At 39.0% G+C, this 20442-nt stretch overlaps 1 protein-coding gene across 10 annotated transcripts in view; it reads right to left on the minus strand.

Annotated features, from left to right (window-relative positions):
• FAT3 (FAT atypical cadherin 3) overlaps nt 1-20442 on the minus strand; it is a 407022-nt gene that overhangs the window by 63037 nt on the left and 323543 nt on the right. For all 10 annotated transcript variants that reach the window (XR_005563057.1, XM_027750637.2, XM_027750635.2 and 7 more), the window contains 4 exons: nt 15281-19354; nt 7747-7943; nt 6526-6679; nt 5430-5663 (listed from right to left, as the gene is read on the minus strand). Coding sequence is in view for 9 of the 10 variants with exons in the window: in XM_027750637.2 (XP_027606438.1) it covers nt 5430-5663; nt 6526-6679; nt 7747-7943; nt 15281-19354 (4659 nt within the window). In the remaining variant the exon portion in view is untranslated. The remainder of the gene's footprint in view (nt 1-5429; nt 5664-6525; nt 6680-7746; nt 7944-15280; nt 19355-20442) is intronic.

Consider the following 20442-nt stretch of genomic DNA (forward strand, 5'->3'; position numbering starts at 1 on the left):
CCTGCCCTTCCCTTCCCTTCCCTTCCCTTCCCTTCCCTTCCCTTCCCTTCCCTTCCCTTCCCTTCCCTTCCCTTCCCTTCCCTTCCCTTCCCTTCCCTTCCTTTTTCTTTTCTTTTTCCTTTTCTTTTTCCTTTTCTTTTTCCTTTTCTTTTTCTTTTTCCCTCTTCGCTCCGCCCCTCCCTCCTTTTCCTTTTCCTTTTCCTTTTCCTTTTCCTTTTCCTTTTCTTTTTTTTCTTCCATGGCAGATTTCTGAATTCTTTTTGAAAACAACTTCAATTACAGTGGAAAGGCTCCCCAACTTAAACTATTTCTTTTTCTTTTTCCCTCTTCGCTCCGCCCCTCCCTCCTTTTCCTTTTCCTTTTCCTTTTCCTTTTCCTTTTCCTTTTCCTTTTCCTTTTCCTTTTCTTTTTTTTCTTCCATGGCAGATTTCTGAATTCTTTTTGAAAACAACTTCAATTACAGTGGAAAGGCTCCCCAACTTAAACTATACTCCCTACTTATTTAATGCTGTTTTAAATTGTAAGAGAAAAAGAAATTAATGATTCAGGTCTTCCATATCCTGTATTAGTGCACTAACCCCAGTACTATTCTAAAAGTCAGTGAAGCAAAGATGTGGGTAAAGATACAGGCAGCAGCATGTATGCTTTAAAGAGAATAAATCATCCTCTGGAAAGTATCTTGTAATATTTATCTTACAAAAACTCAGATGACATCCAGAAATGCCATCTAGATGGCATAATTGCCAAAGTTAACTACATATTAGCTGTTGGATTTTAGTAAATCTTCTGTCCTGTTATCTCTGTTATTCTTCTCATTCATGTTTCAATCCCTGCTTTCTTCTTTTTCAGATCCTGAATGCCCCAGAAGTTTCTAGACCCATTTCAGGTGACATGCCCAACATAAACAAACATGCCAAGTAAAAGTTTGCTGTATACTGGTTTTTCCACAAAATGCCAAAATCAGTATCTACTTAAGCATTTCTATTATTTTTTACTCACCATTACACATAATTCAGAGAACTGCTCTCTAATCAAGCTGTGACTGTCTTGCACTTCTCTCTGACACTTCTGCAATCTCACCTGGCAGCACTTCACCCCTTCCCAAGCTCAGTCCTGTGTGCATCAGGCTCAGTTGCCCTAATTCCTCCAAGAGAAAAGCCCACTGTTGATAAGGTTGAAGTCTGTACTCTACTTCCATGCATGTATTCTCAAAAGTGGTGACCCACTGAACAACCTTACCAACTGACTTTTTTCTGTGGTGGGCTCGCCAGCATTTTTATACCACTTTTGTTTTACATCACTTTTCTACAAGTGATAAACCTCAGAGAACTATCTATGTTCCTTGGTTGCTATTTCTGATAGATATTTAATTTGTATAGTTTTAATGGTTTCTTAATTTTTCTCATTTTCACAAGGAAAGGACAGGAAGAAAAAGAAGATAAAATATGCTTGCTTCCCCACCCTCTTGGAGGTCGGTACTCTCCAGACTGTACTGACTGAAACCTAAAGGAGGAGTCATAATACCATTCTTCCCTGGAAAAGACATTTCTTATTTCCTGTGCACCTGCCTTGTGAGTACATATGGGAAGGGACTGGGTTTGGGCTTTTTTAGGACAAACCAAGTCTTTACTGAAATATCAGAATCAGTGAGGTCAAACCTTGAAAGAAAAATATCAGTTTTGTCACAGATTTCTTTGAAATCCAAGATAAAATTTCCCATCAGAAGCTGAAAGAAAATGGTATTGCTTCCCCCAGTTTGCCAGTTTCCCCTGCTGCTCATGCCTATACTTCTTGGTGGAGAAGGCTGGGGTTATGAATCTCATGTCTCCTAATTAGAAGGTCAAACAGCTTCCCTAAGAAGGATTGTGTTTCTTCTGCTGCAGCTCTTCCACTTTGTGTGAAGAGGTGAATAATTAGTTCCCCACATCAAGAATCAAACTGATTAGAGACTGGATTGATTTAAACTCTCCAGATTAAACACAAATGCACTAATCAGACAATGACAGAATCTTTCTCGTAAATCCTCATCCAAATAATATTTAACTCTATACAACAGCTTAAAGAACACAACCAAATTCAGCCACAATTGACCCATATAACCTAGCTGTATAAACATCTCTGTGAGCATCTCAAATCTTATCCTGGCTCCCTGAATTAGGCTTTCAACACCCATTTTTTTGCAACTTATGCACAAAAGTGAGAAACTGCTTTGAATAAAGTAGCACACTGCTTATTATTTTTCTTAGTTAGAGGGACAGCTGAGAACAGAGAAAGGCAGTCTGCACACTGCAGAGAACTCTGCAATCAAATAAAGGCCACACCTGCCAACTTTTTACTTACATGTCTGTATTTTCCTGCTAGTCTATCTGTACTGGCTGGTTGCGCAGGGAATGGGGGAGGACCTGTTTGATGACTACCATCCATGTCTTTAACCATAGGCTAATGCAGAAGCTGAAAGGCAGCAGTGGCAGGCAAGATAGAGCTGGCTGACAAGGCTGTTCCCATTTTGAGCAAAATTGGAAACCTGTATTCATCATAAATTCAGGAAAAAATCATTCGGTCAGAGAAATCACTAAACTGACTACAGATCTGGATGGCTGATGGCCCAGTGGTGATGAAGACTGCAGACGGAGGGATAAACGCACTGTTCGTTTTTAGTACAGTAAGTGCTTCTGCCTTTGGCAGACTACACCACCACTCATCACGGAAACAGGCCTGAGCACGGAGTTCCTTCACAAAGTAAAGCAGCTGTGAGTGAGGCAGGATTTAACCATCAGTTAAAGCACAGCTGAGTTTGGACGATGTTGCCATTCGTTCTTATACTGTGCAAGCAAGGCCGTAACACTGCGTGCATGCAGAAAAGACAAGCAGCACTGGAAATGAATATGCACCTGCAGATCAGGTTTGGGCTTCAGGTTTATTCTGAAGTTTATTAATTTTTTAACATCATGCTTGCCACGAAGTCCCATGTAGTTTTCCTCAGTGTTGCTGCTCTAGCATGACCCTAATTCCTTTGAAACAGGCTGATACTGTAGTTGTCTGATGGCTTTGCTCAGATAATTACACCTCTACATTCACTCCAGCTCTTCTTGTGTCTTAATTTGAACAGAATGGAGTCATTTAGCACTTTGATTTGGAGACAGCGGGAGGCAGAAAATTCACTGCTCTCTCTGAATGTCTCTAAAAAAATGTAAACCCAGCATTTCTCTTTCATATCTTAGTTTGAACATTTCCAAACCTCATGGTGGTGACTAAATATCAAATACCATATTGTGGAAATACTAAAAATTTTCAATTACAGCAGGATGGGAAAAAGAATTGTTTTAGATTAAAATAACTAAAATGCCTTAGCAAATGGACTTATGTATATTGTCTCTCCAAGTGATCATTTAATTTAAGATCCTTAGCTATATGCAGAGGTTATGGAAAATGAGCTTGTGTGCTACTACAGTTAAACAGTTAAAGCCATTTTCTTCTGTTGAATATTGTGAAGAAGAATCACATCTCTTCTTCAGTGTGTCCAGCTGGTTGCTAAGTATGTATCTAAATTAAAAATATATTAAACAACAACTTATGGTCCAGTGCAATCGGGAAATTCAAGGGACACTGAAGGCACAAGGCAGATATAACACTGTTTTCCTGTGAACTGGAAATTGTCTTAATTATCCAACAGTGTCTGCCCATGGTATTTTCAGGTTTCTGTTAAACTGTATTTAGTTGCAGACCACAAATGGACTTCTCTCAAGTTTTACCTCAATGGCTTCAATATTCATGCTCCTATCCTTACAGTACATGGCTCTTCAAAGCCCAAAACCAGAGAATGGGCAAATTCTAAGACTGATCACAAGATGTGTCCTGAATGTTAAAAATTGTTTTGTATGAATTTTACTGGCTCAAATGATGCTTTCAGGATAACGCTTCACAGAACCTTACAGGAATATCATAACCCATCAGGAATATCAATAATAAATTTTTCTCTCATGGGAATGTTACACCACCTGAACTCATTCATTATGCAGCAATAGGGAATTAGCGATTTTAGCAGGGACTAACAGAACAGTAATTAAAACAAAATCCAGTTTTAGGGAGTTTTTTTTAGTCACTTTCATATGATACAATGTATGGTTTAATTTACAGGTCTAATAATTAAAGAAGTACATAGTCCCTTCCTATTCATTACATGCATCCCTCTCTTTAACTTTTCTAGTTTCAGAGGAAAGGTAGCTCATGGTTTGGGGTTTTTTTCACTGCTAACCATTTTATTCTGTAAAGTTGGTGCTAGCAAGAACTTTCATTGACAAATTTTTATTCTAATTATTTCTATGTCCCCTCTCTCCTTGAATGTCATCTCACCTACAAGAAAAATGGTAATTAAGACAACAGTGGAAAATGACAACACTGTCTCTTCAGATGGTTCAGTAGTTTACTACCAGTAATTGGCTTTTCACTGCAGAACAGTATCATAATTTTAATTGTCACTTTTCAACCAAGGCATATAATGCAGCTCTTCATAGATACATTAATGAATGTTTGCTGCTCCTTTATGGATTCCTGTATATTTACACTATCAGCCTCAGTAACAGCTGAGACTTACAGCATGCAGTATACTTCAAAAAAAAAAAATTGACATGAAATAGTTTTTCACTGAATGAAAGATCTTTTTATGTGAAACTACTCAGGCCACAGTTTTTACAAAACATCTCCAAACAGAGGAAGAAAAAAATAAACTAAGGGATTTATTTATTTCGACTCAAGTGAGTGACATAAAAAATTCTGATATTCAGTAGGTTTTACCACTGTGTTATGCAAAAAGGCCCCCTTTAAATATTTATATTTGGTGTCAGATTTCAAGGTTAAGGTCTTCATATAATAAACTCTTACACTTTCAAAGAATGTGCAGTTAAATAACCAAAACACTTATAATGTACATTCACAGTGAACAATAATTTTATGCTAAAGTAATCAGCTGGAACGAATGGGAGCTAGAGCAGTATGAAACTCTAGAAAAGCTATGATTAATCAGGTATAGGTGTATGGCATGTAACTATATTATTTGCATAAACAGTGGCATGGGAATTCAAAATCACAGCTCAAGAAAAGAGGTGAGACCACTGGAGGAAAAAAGCTGGAATTTACCCCCAAAACGATCATTTACCCCTGAACACAGCTATTGCTGATCAAGAAAATAAAAGACTACATGCTTCTGTGGCTGCTGCAATGCTTTTCTGTTTGTAATACCATTATGTCAAGCTTAACCACAAGCATTTTGATGTAAAGAAATAGAAGAGAAAGAAATGGGGAGCATAAAGAAGATAAAGGAGGGAGAAATGAAGAAAAGTAGCTATAGAAAAATTAATCTGTATTGCAATTCCACCAATCCACAGAGTCTTCCTGAATGTTAATTATTGTTTGCAATGTTTCCCACTTACCGACATCAGGATCAGTAGCTTGGACTCTTGTTAACAAAGCTTTAGTGGCTGTATTCTCATAGACACATGCAGTGTAGTGATCAGATGAAAACACTGGTGGATTATCATTAACATCTTCTAAAATAAGATGGATTTCTGATTGGCAAAACCTGCCACCACCATCAGTGGCTCGGGCAACCAAGTTGTATGCAGGGATTTTCTCTCGGTCAAGAGGGGCCAAAGATTTCAGCTCACCTAAAATTGATCAAAAACAGCAGCTATTGTTATTATTGTAGCAGCATCACTGATTCTAGATAGCTTAAATGTCTCAAAATCATGTGTTTCACAGGAATAGGAAACAGAAAACAAAATCAACCTCTCTTATTCCAATGAATGGATTAAAAACTCACAGCAGTGTCACTCCCCTCTGCTCTGCACCCAAAAAAGAGAGCTGCCGATATGAGTGCAGGGATGTCAAGCCACTCATGGTGGCCTTCAACAGCCTACAGCTTCACCCATATGAACACCACCATGTTTTCCCAAGTTTGTCTTTCTGTTACTCTCAAGATTTATAGACATCTAGATGCAGAAAGACATCCTTTTAGCAGGGCCTGTTGCGATAGGACAAAGTGTCATGGTTTTAAGCTAAAAAAGCGGGTAGATTTAGACTAGATATAAGGAAGAATTTTTTTATGATGAGGATGGTTAAACACTGGCACAGATTGCCCTGGAAACATTAACTGGATGAGTCTCTGAGCAACACGATCTGGTTGAAGATTACCGTGTGTATGGCAGGGGAGTTGGACTAGACGACCTTTAAAGTTCTCTTCCAACCCAAACTGTTCTATGGTTCTATGATACATCTCTGACCTAACTTGAAGTCTGCAGGGAAACAAGAGGATTGATATCAACTGTTCTGGTTATAACATTCAATCTAGTCAACAAAGATATCCCTCCTTCTCCCTCCTACCACCACCACTTTAAGTGGTCATCCACACCTGCCATAACTGGAACAACTGGCTTATAGCCAAATGTAACCTAACTCTTGTTAAGGAAACGAGTACCCACTGATATCAAGGAATTAAAGCTATTAAGAAACATTTCGTTGTCATCTTACCATTTTCTGGATCTAAGAAAAATTTATTGTTCCCAGCACCATAAAGAGAGTAGTGAATTTCACCATTGGACCCGATGTCAGCATCTTTAGCACTGATTTTAAGAATGACTTTGTTTGATGGAATGTCTTCAGGAAACAGTGCTGTGTATGCAACCTAGAGTCAAAAACAGAAATGTAAGCTATGCTGTGACAGTATTTCACAGTCTTTGCACAGCTGTTTTTTAAACAATTTATAGTGCATCTTTCTATAGCGGAAACAATTTTCCTTTATGCAACACATAAAGGAAATTCAAGTAACACATAAAGCAATTCAAGTAACTGTTAAGCTTTGAGGTGTCACAATAAACAATGCCAAATTATGACTCTGAATAGGGCTCATCTTAGGTGTTTAACGCAATACCATTTTTTACCTTCTGTTTATTCCATTGACATCCATGAAAAGAAAATTTTGATGAGTGTGCTAACAGAAACAACTGTTTTTATCACCTCATCAAGCAGTTTTGAGGGAAATTCAGACTGTGATTCCACAGAGTGGTTCTTGCAATGACAGTAGTCCATCAGTGAAAATGCAATGATGGGAATTATATGAGTATATACATACATACACAGACACAGACACATATATATATATGTATATTCTGAAAGGAGTACCATTAAGGAACTCTGGGTTTTACTATGCCTTTTCTTTCACAGAGACCTTTATATTGTGCTAAAATTAGTTCCCTGTATTGCCTTTCCACAGAATAAAAGACAGCTAGTACTCTGAAAACTGTGGTCAGGCCATACTGCCTGCATTCCCAACAACATGAGAGCAAGCTACATTCTTCCGCCTTTTCCACTGCATCTCTGGCATCTGGAAAGTTCAGGAAAGCTGAAGTTAAACTGGATTGGAGGCATTTCAATGTGGCTTGTGAAAGGGGAGCATATTTTTTTCTGAGGTGCCCAATGCCACCTCACAACACATCATTTGTTCTAAAGCCAACTAAAGGCCAACATGTACATTGCTCCTTTGCTAGCTTTATGAGACCATTATCCTTGAATCTTGGTTTCACAGGAATGCTTTATCCTGCTACTCTCCCAGATCACTCCAGATTCTTCAACTAAGACCATTAGGATGAAAATCAGCATCACCTGTGAATACCTGTAAATAGCAAGGAACACCCCCAGGGAACTCATCACTTTCAACACAGTGGTTGATTTCTGTGGGTGTTGGTAACTCACCTGTTCGCAAACTGGATTATTGTCATTAACATCAGTGACGCTCACTTCCACAGCAGCTTGGGTTACAAAGAGGCCATCTGTGGCAGTGATGTTCAGATAATAAATGTCTTGCTCTTCCCGATCTAGAGGCCTTTTAACATAAACCTTCCACTCATTCTGAACCAGTCCCAGAGCGAACTTCCCTTTGGGATTCCCTCCTGCAACAAGACAAGCAACATACAGTGCATTGGAGTGTCCTTTCAGAGCTCCCACCTGGTGTAAACACACAGACACATTGCAGAAAACCTGAACTAAGCAGCCATCACTTGTTTCACATTGATTGGTGCTTCCAAACTTGCAGACTCGGGAGATCTGTAATGAGATTATGCTCCCTGTGTTTATTGCCCCCCCCGAATGCCTTGTATGAAAGCGAACCAATAACTTTCAGTGGCAACAAAATCCATTTAGCAGAGCTGAGATGATCTCTTGTTTAGTTCCCCATAAGGATAATCAAATTCAAACTGTGAACAATCAATAGTCCTCTCGGGCTGGTACAATTGTCTTTCCACTTAGTCTCGGGAGAGGATGTAATACACCGTAGCTCTTGTTACCAAGACAATTTCATTAGCTCTTGATTATGCAATCAAGGACTGGAAGAGGGTTCTATTAAGGAATCCTCTAATGAAAGCTTTATCATACAACTGTGCCATTCTTGTGCTTATTAAAATGCTAGTTTTTGAAAAAGTTTACATGACACAGGAAGACACATAAGTATTAAATAGTCCTAACAAGAGGTCATTTGAGGAACAGTTGGAAGATAAGCAGTAGAATTAGATCAAATGTATCCAAGAAGGGAAGATGATGAAAGGAGTACAAGAGATAAAGCAGAAGAGTTTTTTACTGTGCCCTAACTCTGACACTGAACCTGGCAATGTTGCTCTTCCACATCATTAAATTGCCTGCTGACAAAAGTAGGTTGGGAGAGGGAAAGTTTTGGTCCACATTATCCTCAGGAAGGAAAGAAGGAAGGAAGGAAGGAAGGAAGGAAGGAGGGAAGGACATGTCATGTGCAGAAGTGTACAATAATTAAGGCGGGTACAGTCATTAATTTTTCCAACAGTTATTTACTCTTTTATCTGAAATGGTACAGCCTCCTGCATGGTCCATGAAGAAACACCTTCAATCACCCTTCTCTGAGTCTGATCCAAATCTTCTGTCAGACAAGACAGTAAAATCCTTTAAACCAATGTTATGACTTAACTCCACTAGTCAGCTCAGTCCCACACAACCGCTCGCTCATTTCTTCCCCAGTGGGAATGGGAAGAGAATCTCAAGGGTAAAACTGAGAAAATATATGGGTTGAGACAGTGTATCTGGAAAAGCAAATCTGTGTGTATAAGCATAAAAAGGAATTCAGGGCAGGTGTTCAGCCATCTCCAGGAAAGCAGGGCTCTCTTGCCCTGACAGTTACTTGGGAAGACAAATGCCATAACTCTGGACAACCTCCCTTCCTCCTTCCTCCCTCAGCTTTTATTGCTGAGCATGATGTCACATGGTCTGGAATATCCCTTGGGTCAGCTGGGGTCAGCTGTCCTGGCTGTGTCCCCTCCCAACTCCTTGTGAACCCCTGGCCTCCTCACTGATGGGGTGTGGTGAAGAGCAGAGAAGTCCTTGACTCTGTGTAAGCACCGCTCAGTGGTAACTAAAATATCCCTGTGGTAGAAACACTGTTTCCAGCACAAAGCCAAATCATAGCCACATAGCAGGTGCTATTCAGAAAATTAATTCTACCCCAGCCAAAGCCAGTAAAGCCAACTACTCAGTCTTCTGTGCCCAGTGTCTAACACAACCTTGGTCTGTAAAAACATATCTGAAAATTTAATAATTTAGGATAGACCGCTCTAGTCATAGCAAACTCATGCGCTACAGAAACTCAGCAAGGACATATTAAAAAGCATCATGCTGCTCCACTGGGTGCACTTTAATTGCAGCTAACCTGCTACTCATATTAAGTTTTCTCATGTGCTCTCCATGCAGGAATGCAATCTGAGAACTATTGTCCATGTTGCTCATGTTTAAAAGCAGTATAAAACTATTAAGGGAATGAATGCTTATTCTTTCTTGTAACAAGTTCAACAATGTCAAACATGCTAGTGTACATTTGCTTACAAACTACTCTGAGTTCTGACATGTGTCATGGGATCTGTCCAAGCTCAATAGAAAGACCAGGTTCTTAAACCTTCCCCTCTTCCCCTGTAGTTACTTGCATGAAATGATTGCATAACTATTAGACAAAAAAATAAAATAAAAAAAAAAGCAAGGCTGAATTTATTTGCATTGACTCTGCTGTCAGGCTGTCTCTGATGTTGCTTTTGCTGTCACAATTAAGTCAGTTCTCAGCAACCTTTTTAGCAAAATAACAAAGCAGAGAAGGTCTGAACTTGAAGCTGAGCTTAAAACCAAGCAGAAAAAATCTAATGTCCATTTCATACCTACTTTCTACACAAAAAGCAGAAAGGAGATCAGAGGCTGTAATCTATGCTTCCTTCATTAGCTACCAGTGACAAGACAGACTGGTTTCTATTTAATATGAAAACTAAGTCAGCTGAGTCAGGCTGAGCAGATCTTTCTTGTTAAGCGTCACCATTTGTGCTAGCTATGACTGTGCCAAAAAAAGCAAGTTGTAATCAATAAGATTTCCAGAAAAGTAGTCAGACAGGCATTATAATTATAAAAGGTCCTTGAATCATACACAGCACTAAACTGATATATCAAATACAGATATTTTCTGTTGATAGAAAACCACACAAAACCAAGCAGTTTGATCACAAAACCAAACAGTTTTCCCACTGATTTCTACGACAGTCTGGAATAACCACCAGAGAACACATTGTTTAATCTGTTGTGTCATATAAACCTACATTTCTCCTAAAGAGGGTTACACAGAGTGTTGATGTATACTACAGTCCAGATCTGAATACAACCCAAGGAAATGAGAATTTGTCCACAGACTTGAGTCTGAATGTGACTTCAAAGAAGGCAGACCCCTGCTGATTGACGTTTAATTCCCTTTATTCAGTTCAACACCAGCAAAAAAAAAGCCTAACTCTCCTTTATTAAAGGCTGTAATCTTGTCACAGTGAGTTTAACGTTGTAAACCATTAATAAAAATGGTCTTCAATGTTCTTATTTTGTTTCATGATATTAATCAGGCTTTCCTGCACACTAGTCCTTATGTAAAAAAAATGATTAACTGTCCTGACCAACCAGGAAGCAATACACTCAAGGTATGGGTATCCCATTGCTGAGAAAAGAGGAAAGGTAAAATCTAATTAAAATCAGCTGGTGGTTTTTACAGCTAGCAGTAACACTATCTTGGAGCAATTTTAAAATCACTGTTGCTTTGTTGCTGATGGAATGGCTTTTAAATCACACCTAGGAATTTGGGGAATATGCATTAAAAAAAATGGTTCTTGGGATCCCTTTTATTCCCCTTTACTCCATTCGAAAAGTATCAATTTGAATGACCAAGAAACCTGTGCAATAAGCAGCAAACATGTGTAAGAGTTTATCTGCATGGCTTTTTTATTAGCGTGTTCATCTTTCTTTTTTGCTTCTTAGGACTGGCTCTATACTTTGTTGGTGGAAAATAAAGGTGCACTGTAAAGTGCAACAGAAATAATGACATGTAAGCACTAAAATACTGTCAAGGAAATATTCTTAAAAATGGAAAGGCAAAAAAATCCACACCGTGGCCCAGGAAATGTTTCCTAGTACTTATACATATGTCTTGATGCAGATCTCATTCTGCAGTGATTAATTAACTTTTTCACTAATATATGCAAGCAGATTCAGTTTCCTAGGGGCATTCTAATTAATTAGTTTTTCGCTCTGAATAATGTAGCTTTTCTAAACGGAAGCCTCCTGACTATGTGTATTAATGTATTCTTTAAAATCTTTTGGCAGTTTTCTTATGTTCTACTTTGAATGTCACAACAGTGAAGTGCTAGCTACACAAAACACTCCAATAACTTTTTAGAAAGGCTTTGAGGCTAAAAGAATCAGCAGTATCTTTTATCTTTTGTTACTTGAAGTTTAAATAATGCTCTGTCTCCCTCCCTCCCTCCCTAGTCAGCAAATAGTACAAAGCCAAATCAAGCTCAAGTTTAAGTAAAGAAAGAAAACAGCCAGATACAAATGAAATGCAGAGAGACAGTGATCCAAAATAAACAAATCCTGACACACATCATTACTAAAGCACACACAGAGGCCATTATAGCAGCTAAAAGGGAATGAAAAACTAGAAGCCAACAGTGTCAGTTTTCACTGCAATGTCCCCATCTGGGAGGGGGAACTGAATATTTACTAACCTATTTATTTAGTTTCTGTCTTACATTTATGCATTTATTTCGATATTTTCAACTCCCAGTTAGAACTCTAGGCATTTGCATCACACAAAATCAATAGGTTTATCCTTTACTCCCAGTTTAAGATGTGTGTTTCCTGAGCTTCTGAAATGATAAACCCAATCCTCTTAGCTTTACTATCATAAAATTGCAGACACTGTTCTTCAGCCTGCAGCATAAGGCCTACCCAAACACAGAAACATCCATTTCTCCAGAACTCCAGTATCACAAATATAAGATAAAAACAAACAAAACCCATCACTTTGCTCATACTGGGCAATCCAGCAAAAAGCCTGTGTACAATACCAGTTCTTTCTTCCAAAACACATCGTCTATCTCCCTTGTATAAGCTGAAACAAGCTTGAAGACTATTGACTGTCCTTAGATGTATGTTCCTGATGAAGCCTAAGTAACATCACTGAGGAACATAAAACACTTTACCAAAGTCTTGGCAACTAACATTTTTCTGATGGTTTTTCCTAGTTTGCCACTGTTAGATCTCAGTAATATCTGGCTGGTTGTTGGTTGGCTAGACATCAGAAGAGCCCTGGTTTTAGGCAAACTACCTCAAATGACATAGGCAATGACCTCAAATGAACTTTCAAAAGAAAACAAAAGAAACTACTGTGCTCCCTAAGTGCATCTGTGTAAACTGTGCTTCCTATTGATTTTCTATTAAGATTTATATATAGCACTTTTGCTTCGTGAACATCTCCAGCTGCTATCAAACTACAAGTAACAAAAAGTGCAAAATTTCCCCCCCCATCAAATGCAAATGAAAGTGGGTTTGAAAATGGCAATTACTTGCCAGTAATCATGGAAAACAATCCTAAACTGAAGGAATCCAAAACAGTATATATATATATATGTCCACCAGAGTGTATAAATCCCTTTTCAAAGTCAACCAGAAGACTGCAATAAGCATTTGTATTCCTCAAAAGAGCATAAAGGACTCTTCAGTGATCGCATTGGACACAGAATGTTTATTTCTATCATCTTCTAAAGGATGATTTTTTCCATCTATCTTCTGTGTGCTACTTTTCTGCTGGTGCATTTTCACAAAGCTGTTTTTGGTGGATCCACATGTCATTCTCATAATTTTTCTTCTTTCTTTTCATTAATGTCTTGTTTTTCCCCAGAGTTTGTTTATTGTATTCACAGAAGTTTCTATGGCTCAAAACACCTCCAGAAAGCCAAAGCATTTGAATAATCGTCTAGCTAATCTGATTCCATGAAACATTCAAATGCAGTTCCTGAGATCAACTTGAGGTAAAGTGTGAATAGACTATTTTATTAGAAATACTATACTTTAATATGTTTTGACATTTAAATCAAAAGAACATAATTTCCCCTTGTGCATTTTCCAACCTCAAATCATATATTCAAAGGCAGTGGAATTTCTGAGACTATACACTTTAGTAATTGTACAGTAGGACTTAAAGAAAGTTTTGGGCTTTGGCATCTAATGTTTTCAGAAGCTAATAAAACAGCAAAACATCTGACATATTTTGAACTGCGACAGAAATTAGGGTACAGAATGATCTATAATTTTTGAGTCACATGTGACAGTTGTTATTCAAAAGTCCAGTTTTTGCCAAATTAACAGCATAGGGATGTGAAGAAAAACATCATTATGTAACTAAAGGCATAATTAACTACAAGAGATGACTGCAAGACTTCAGAACAAAGCTAATAATCATGGTGCACTAACATATCTTTGTTACGAACATAAGGGTTTTCTTTTCCCATAGTACTTTCTGCACTGGGATCCCCACACTCCTTCAAATATCCCAAAATTTCTAGGATGAGGAACAACTTATTTACTTTTACATATGTGGAAACTGGAGCACTGGCAGCTAATGCACCTTGCCCAAGGCCTCTCAATCCTGACACCTACCCATAAGACTACCTTTGCCCCTACTTCTAATATCCTACGGCACATCACATTATGAACACATAGTCTTTGCAAACCTTTAAAGCAAATCCAAATTTTCATGTAAATGGTCAGAATGAATTTCTGGTTGCTTTGAAAATAATGCTACTTCTGATGTGTAACATCAGGCAATCTATGCCTGACTGGAGTATCACGGCTCTCCCTACACACCATCCCACAGCCATTTTCAATTTGATAGCTAACAAAGGGGTAGGAGCCTTATGCTCCACAGCAAAACATACAAACTTCCCATTAGTTAAGTAATTTTTGCCCACAGAGTGCCTCCTACATGCAGTCTTGTGTAGGTCTAATCCCATTCAGTGAGAGAAATGTGAATTCATCCAATAATTTGGTTATTACTAGGTAGTTAATATTAGCTCTTGAATTGCTAAGGGAGGCAGTGACAAAGTTGTTTTCTAACAAAATCTATTGGACAATGAAAGATGGAGACAGAAAAATAACTGCAGTACCCCATCACTCATAACATACTCACACAAAAGCCAGGCTGAATCTAGGAAAAAAGAATGATAATAAGTATAACAAAATAGAAGAGAGCAATATTACCTACTTCGAAAAATGTGTTAGTAATGTAATCAAAATTGCCTTATGCTGTATATAACAATACATGTCAGCTAACCAGTGCTTCTAAGTATATTACTATTTCCCTGGCCAGGAATCTATGCTGATAAGAAATGGCATCCCCTCACCCAATAACATAAAACTCACTCATACCCCTACTGCTCCCAGCCCCAAAGAATGGTGTTTCAAAGTGGCTCCTGCATGCACTTTCCTATCTCAAAAAGAGAAATGCCATTCCAAAAGAAAAAAAAAAATGCTTGGAAATATAAGGATTTTCTCTCTAAGAATAAAATTTTCCTCTTCCCTTTGTCAAAAAATTAAATTATGATGGTTTTCAAGCTGACATATCAATTATGATTGGTTGATGGGTCACGCTACATTGCTCTGCAGCAAATCATTAAGCATTAATCTTGGAAATTTTAGAGAGAATAAAACAGAGAGACACACACACTCCCTTTCTCTCTTTTCAGTTTTGCTGCAAATTCTGTCCAAAATAAAAAAAGAAAATTCAAAACCAAAGAAAAACATAATTGCCTCATTCATAGATAATTTAGCTAACATTCACCTAAAACTGGACACACGCACAGTTCTTCAGTAAGGCTGATTATGGGAAGAAAGTATGTAAGTTGTTTCTTACCTGTAATATGGTAGCTAACCTGCCGATTGACATCAGATGTGTCTTCATCCCGGGTGCTAAGAACAGCCACAACTTCCCCTGGAGGGTCACTCTCCTTCACTGACCCTCTGTACACCTCGTGCTCAAAGACAGGTGCATTATCATTTATATCTGTCACAGTAACTGAGACCAAGGTGGTTGATGATAAGGACAAAGCTTCCCCCAGATCTGAGGCCACCACTGCAAAGGTGAAAGCAGAATCTTTTTCATGGTCCAAATCCTTCAGTGTACTGATCCAGCCACTGTTGCTATCAATGGTGAATGCTTCTGTGATCTTCTCCAGCTCCGATTCCACCGCAAGCGTATAGGTGACCTGCCCATTTGCACTTGAGTCTGCATCAACCGCTTTAACTTGCATAAGTTTTGTTCCTATAGGCATCCCTTCCATTATTATAGCATCATAGCTGGCTGTTTCAAACACAGGCTTGTTGTCATTTACATCCAACACCTTCACCTCCACATCCACAGTCAACACAATGTCTACTTTATCTAACTGAATCGTGGCTGCAACTTTGAAGTGAAAAGCAGGATTTATTTCGTGGTCAAGTCTCTTATCCAATTTTATGAGTCCCGTGTCTTGCTCTATGATGAAAACCCCGTCTTTGTTGTTTTCAGGTAACTCACCATTAACTGTGCTATACAAAGCACCCTGATTGGGCAAAACATGCAGAATGTCAATAGTACTACCTATGAGGGTGTCTTCTGCTACTGTAAAAGAATACTGGGGTTGAGAAAAAGAAGGCAAAATAGTCTCTGGGGGTAAAACATGGATGTAGACAGGAATGAGGGAATGCTTTACAGGAATGCCACCATCCACTGCTTTGACAAAGAATGACAGAACTGTGCTTTTAAGCTGATTAAAGCTACCCTTGGTGACCATCCATCCATTATCTGGATCTATTTCAAGCAGATCAGCTACTGAAACGGAAGCTTCACTATAGAGAGAATAGGTAATTCTGGAATTGGCTCCATCATCTGGATCTACTGCTTGTACTTGGGTCACCAAGTAACCTTTCCCAACATCTGCTTTGACACTTGCTCTGTATTCGACCGTCATAAATTGAGGAGCATTGTCATTCTCATCCACTACTATCACTCTCACAGTGCAAAACGTAGTCCTGCCACCTCCGTCGAGGGCTCTCAAAAATATACCGATATCACTTTCCAGTGGGCTCTCACGGTCTAACCTCTCAGTTGTCAGAATCTGCCCATTGCTATCAATCAAAAATCGGTCCTTGGCGAAGTCATTTATTATGGAGTAGCTGATCTGGCCATATACACCTGAATCCCCATCTGTTGCCTTCACATGGATTACCTTAGTTCCAGGAGCAGCATTTTCTCTAACCTCTGCAACATAAACACTCTGCGAAAACACAGGGCTGTAGAGGTTGGCCCCAAGTATCTGAATGTGCACCTGAGCTGTGCTGGTGAACAGCCCGTCTGACACAGAGACATTTAGGCTGTACATGGGCTCCATTCTCTGTTTGCGATGGTTGGAGAGGGTGATAACACCACTCTTGCTGTCCATAATAAAACTGGTCCGATCATTTCCTGATAGGATGCTGTATTCCAGTCTGTCAAAATCAGAGCTGTCAGCATCAGAAGCTTGGACACAAGTCACAAAATGACCACGAGGTGCCAGTTCACTCACATATGATTCATATATTAACTGGTTAAAAACTGGAGGATTGTCATTCATATCCGTTATTGAGATACTAACAAGAACCTCACTGCTTAGTGGTGGGAACCCATTATCGGTTGCTCTGACTTTCAAGCTGCACTGCTGTATGAGTTCATGATCCAGCATCCGTGCTGTCAAAATTAGGCCACTGCTGCTGTCTATATGGAAATAGTCAGTGCTGTTAAAGGTGTCCTGGACTATCTGATACTGTACAATCTTGTTATTGTCAGAGTCAGCATCAGTAGCAACAACTTGCAGTACAGGAGTCCCAATCAAAGAAGCTTCGGACAAAGTAGCATTGTAAGCCGACTGATCAAAAACTGGAGGATTATCGTTAACATCATTAATGATCAAGTCCAGAGTGACCTCAGCTCGAGCACCAGTGAGGGCATCACTGGCTCGCACTGTCAGCTTGAAAAGAGAATTTATTTCATAGTCCAGCGGGCTGATGACACTCAGAACTCCAGTATCAAAGTCGATATTGAACTGGTTATAGGGATCTCCATCAACAATGATATAAATGATACCTTGGCCTTCTGGACTGGTTGCATTTATGCTTAAAATTGGCGTGTGCATTTCTACATCTTCATTCACGGAAGCTGTATAGAAGGGTTTGTCAAATACAGGCATTGCTTTGTTAACAATAGTAATGGGGAGCTCTACCGTTGCAGATAATGATGGGTTACCACCGTCTTTTGCAAGAATGACAACCAAGTACTCTATATTAGACAAATCAGAATTGAAGGCTTCTTTTAAAGTGACGCTACCAGATCCTCTATCAATTTCAAAATGTCCATAGTCTTCCTTCAGGAGGTATGACACGTCACCATTTTCACCCTTGTCTTTATCAATAGCTGTCACTCGATATATCAGGGTACCAGGTTCAGCATCAACTTGCACAGCAGCATAGTATGGAAGCCCTACAAACACTGGGGCGTTGTCATTTATGTCCTCAATGTAAACTCTCACCACTACTCGAGCGACGCGAAGGTGATCTAGTTCACGACTTGCTTCCACCACCAGCTCATACAGCTCCTGTTCCTCTCGGTCAAAGGGGATGCCAGTTGTCTGAATGACTCCTGAGGTGGATTTGATTTTAAATTTGTTTCCTGGGTTTAATATGCTGTATTTCAAAGGCTCGTTGAGGCGGTTACCAACAGCATTCACCACAGCGATCTTTGTGATATTGGTGCTGTTTTCTGAGATAGAAGTGGAATAAAAATTTTGTGTGAAATGGAGTCCACTATCCATGGCTTCTTTTACCAATATTGTCACCATAGCAGTGCTATAAAATTTCCCATCTGATACTCTTACTATTAGCATATAATGGTCTTTGGAGAGACTACTGTTTTTAATGGTGAGTACCCCTGTGCTTGAATCAATTAAAAAATGGTCCATATTGCCTTCAATTATACTAAATGTTAGTTCAGGAGGGATCTCTGAATCTGGGTCTGCAGCCTTGACTTTGAGAACCTCAACACCAATATATGTGGGTAGGAGCAAAACTGTCTCAAATACGGCCTGGCTGAAGACTGGTGGGTTGTCATTGACATCAGTTACCTCAATGGTCACTTCAACTGGGCTCTCTGCTGTAAGCTGGGGATTCCCACTGTCTCTAACATGAACGTGGAAATGGAAGTGGGCTATTGTTTCATGATCTAAATTTGCAATTGTTCTGATTGCACCTGTGCTGGAATCTACTGTGAAATACTTTTTTGCAGTAGATTCAACAATCTGGTAGACAAGCAAAGCATTCTGGTTGCTATCAGCATCAGTGGCACGTATCACGAGGGGACTGTTATTAGCACTCCGGACTATGCTATTTACAGGAGCAGCTTCGCTTATGCTGCCTGAGTACTGAGAGAAGAGAAAAACTGGTGGGTTATCATTTTCATCAACAATCTGAATGTTCACTGTGGCATTTGATGCCATGCCTGCCATATTTGTTGCTTGTACGATGAGCTGATAAGAGGAAGCACGTTCATAATCAAGGGCCTTTTGACTTGTGATCACTCCAGAATACGGGTTTATGGTGAAGGCTCCATCAACATTGCCATCTTTAACCTCATAAACTAACGTGGACTGACTGATTGCAGAGAGAGAGATGACAGAAGTACCAATATCCACATTTTCATTAACCTCCGCTTGGTATTCTTTTAGAGTGAATTTAGGGTGGGAGTTATCTGCCATCGTCACGGATATCCGCACAATTGCTGTTGCAGACAGTGCCGGAGAACCTTGATCTGTCACTTTGACTGACAAAACAAACTGTCCCATTGTGGTTAAGTCTGGCTCCTTGAGTAACGTAATGATGCCTAGAACTGGTTCAATCTTGAATGTGTTTCCCGTATTTCCTAAAACACAAATATTGGAATCAGATTAGAAATGAAATATGAAACATTTAATGATAACTTAAACCAGGAGCAATTAGCTGCATTTGTTAAAGGCAGTTACTAAAAAGATCCAACAGGTCCAACATAAAAGAATTCTAAAGGCACTTCCAGACTTTCCTTCTGCAGATCGGATATTCAGTAGACGGTAACACGTTCAAAGCATCAGAAACTCAGGTGTTGCTATCTATATCTTGATTCTGAGTATTAAAATCTGAGCAAGAGCTGCATGTACATTACTCCTACTGAAGGAAGGAAAAGCATCCCTAAATTATAGGAATTAGTCAAATACATGTACACCTAAGGCAAAGAAATGAGATCAGAGGCTAACAAGCCAATTACATGACTAATGGATAACAACTCAGGCTCTTAATTGAATGGGATATTAAGCAACCATAGAGGAGATTACAGTAGTTCAAGACTCAAAGAACTGAACATAAGAAGGTTAAAGTGGCATTTAGAAAAAATAAAACTGAGCAAATACCATACAAAAGAGATTCAAGTGTCTTGTGGCACAAAGGTTTATCATGTGATCTCTGAGGAGAATGAATCCAGATGAATGAGATTTAGCAGAAAATGTCATGAAATGCTCGTTATAACACGAAACCAAGGATATCACTGACTGCATAAAGGTGAAAACAGTGAGTTTGGATCAGTGACCTTCTTTGGGGTCCTTATTTCTTTCAGGTCTTTTTGCCAACCTCTTCTTCAGCAATACAGACTCAAAACTTTTTATATGTATCCTTACGCTATAATAAGAGATCATCTTCATTAGGCGAACCATGTTTTGTTGGTCCTTTGAGTGCCTGTTTAAAGTAGAGGATGCTGCGTATGTATAAGCATACGGACTCTTTTTCTGAATTTGATTCTAAATACAAACAGCATATTGAGTTACAGTGATTCCAATCATTATAACATGTTACCTCTATTGCAATTCACATCTTAAAATCTAGAACTGCTTCTAATCTACAGTCAAGCATCCATCCATGACCTGGAGAGAAATATATCTCAGGTGATGAACAAGAGATTTTCTTTTAACTGTGATTGGTACA

The sequence above is a fragment of the Pipra filicauda genome, unplaced genomic scaffold, assembly GCF_003945595.2.
Source record: "Pipra filicauda isolate LSUMZ 115617 unplaced genomic scaffold, ASM394559v2 scaffold184_size3518187_pilon, whole genome shotgun sequence".
Taxonomy (NCBI): Eukaryota; Metazoa; Chordata; class Aves; order Passeriformes; family Pipridae; genus Pipra; species Pipra filicauda.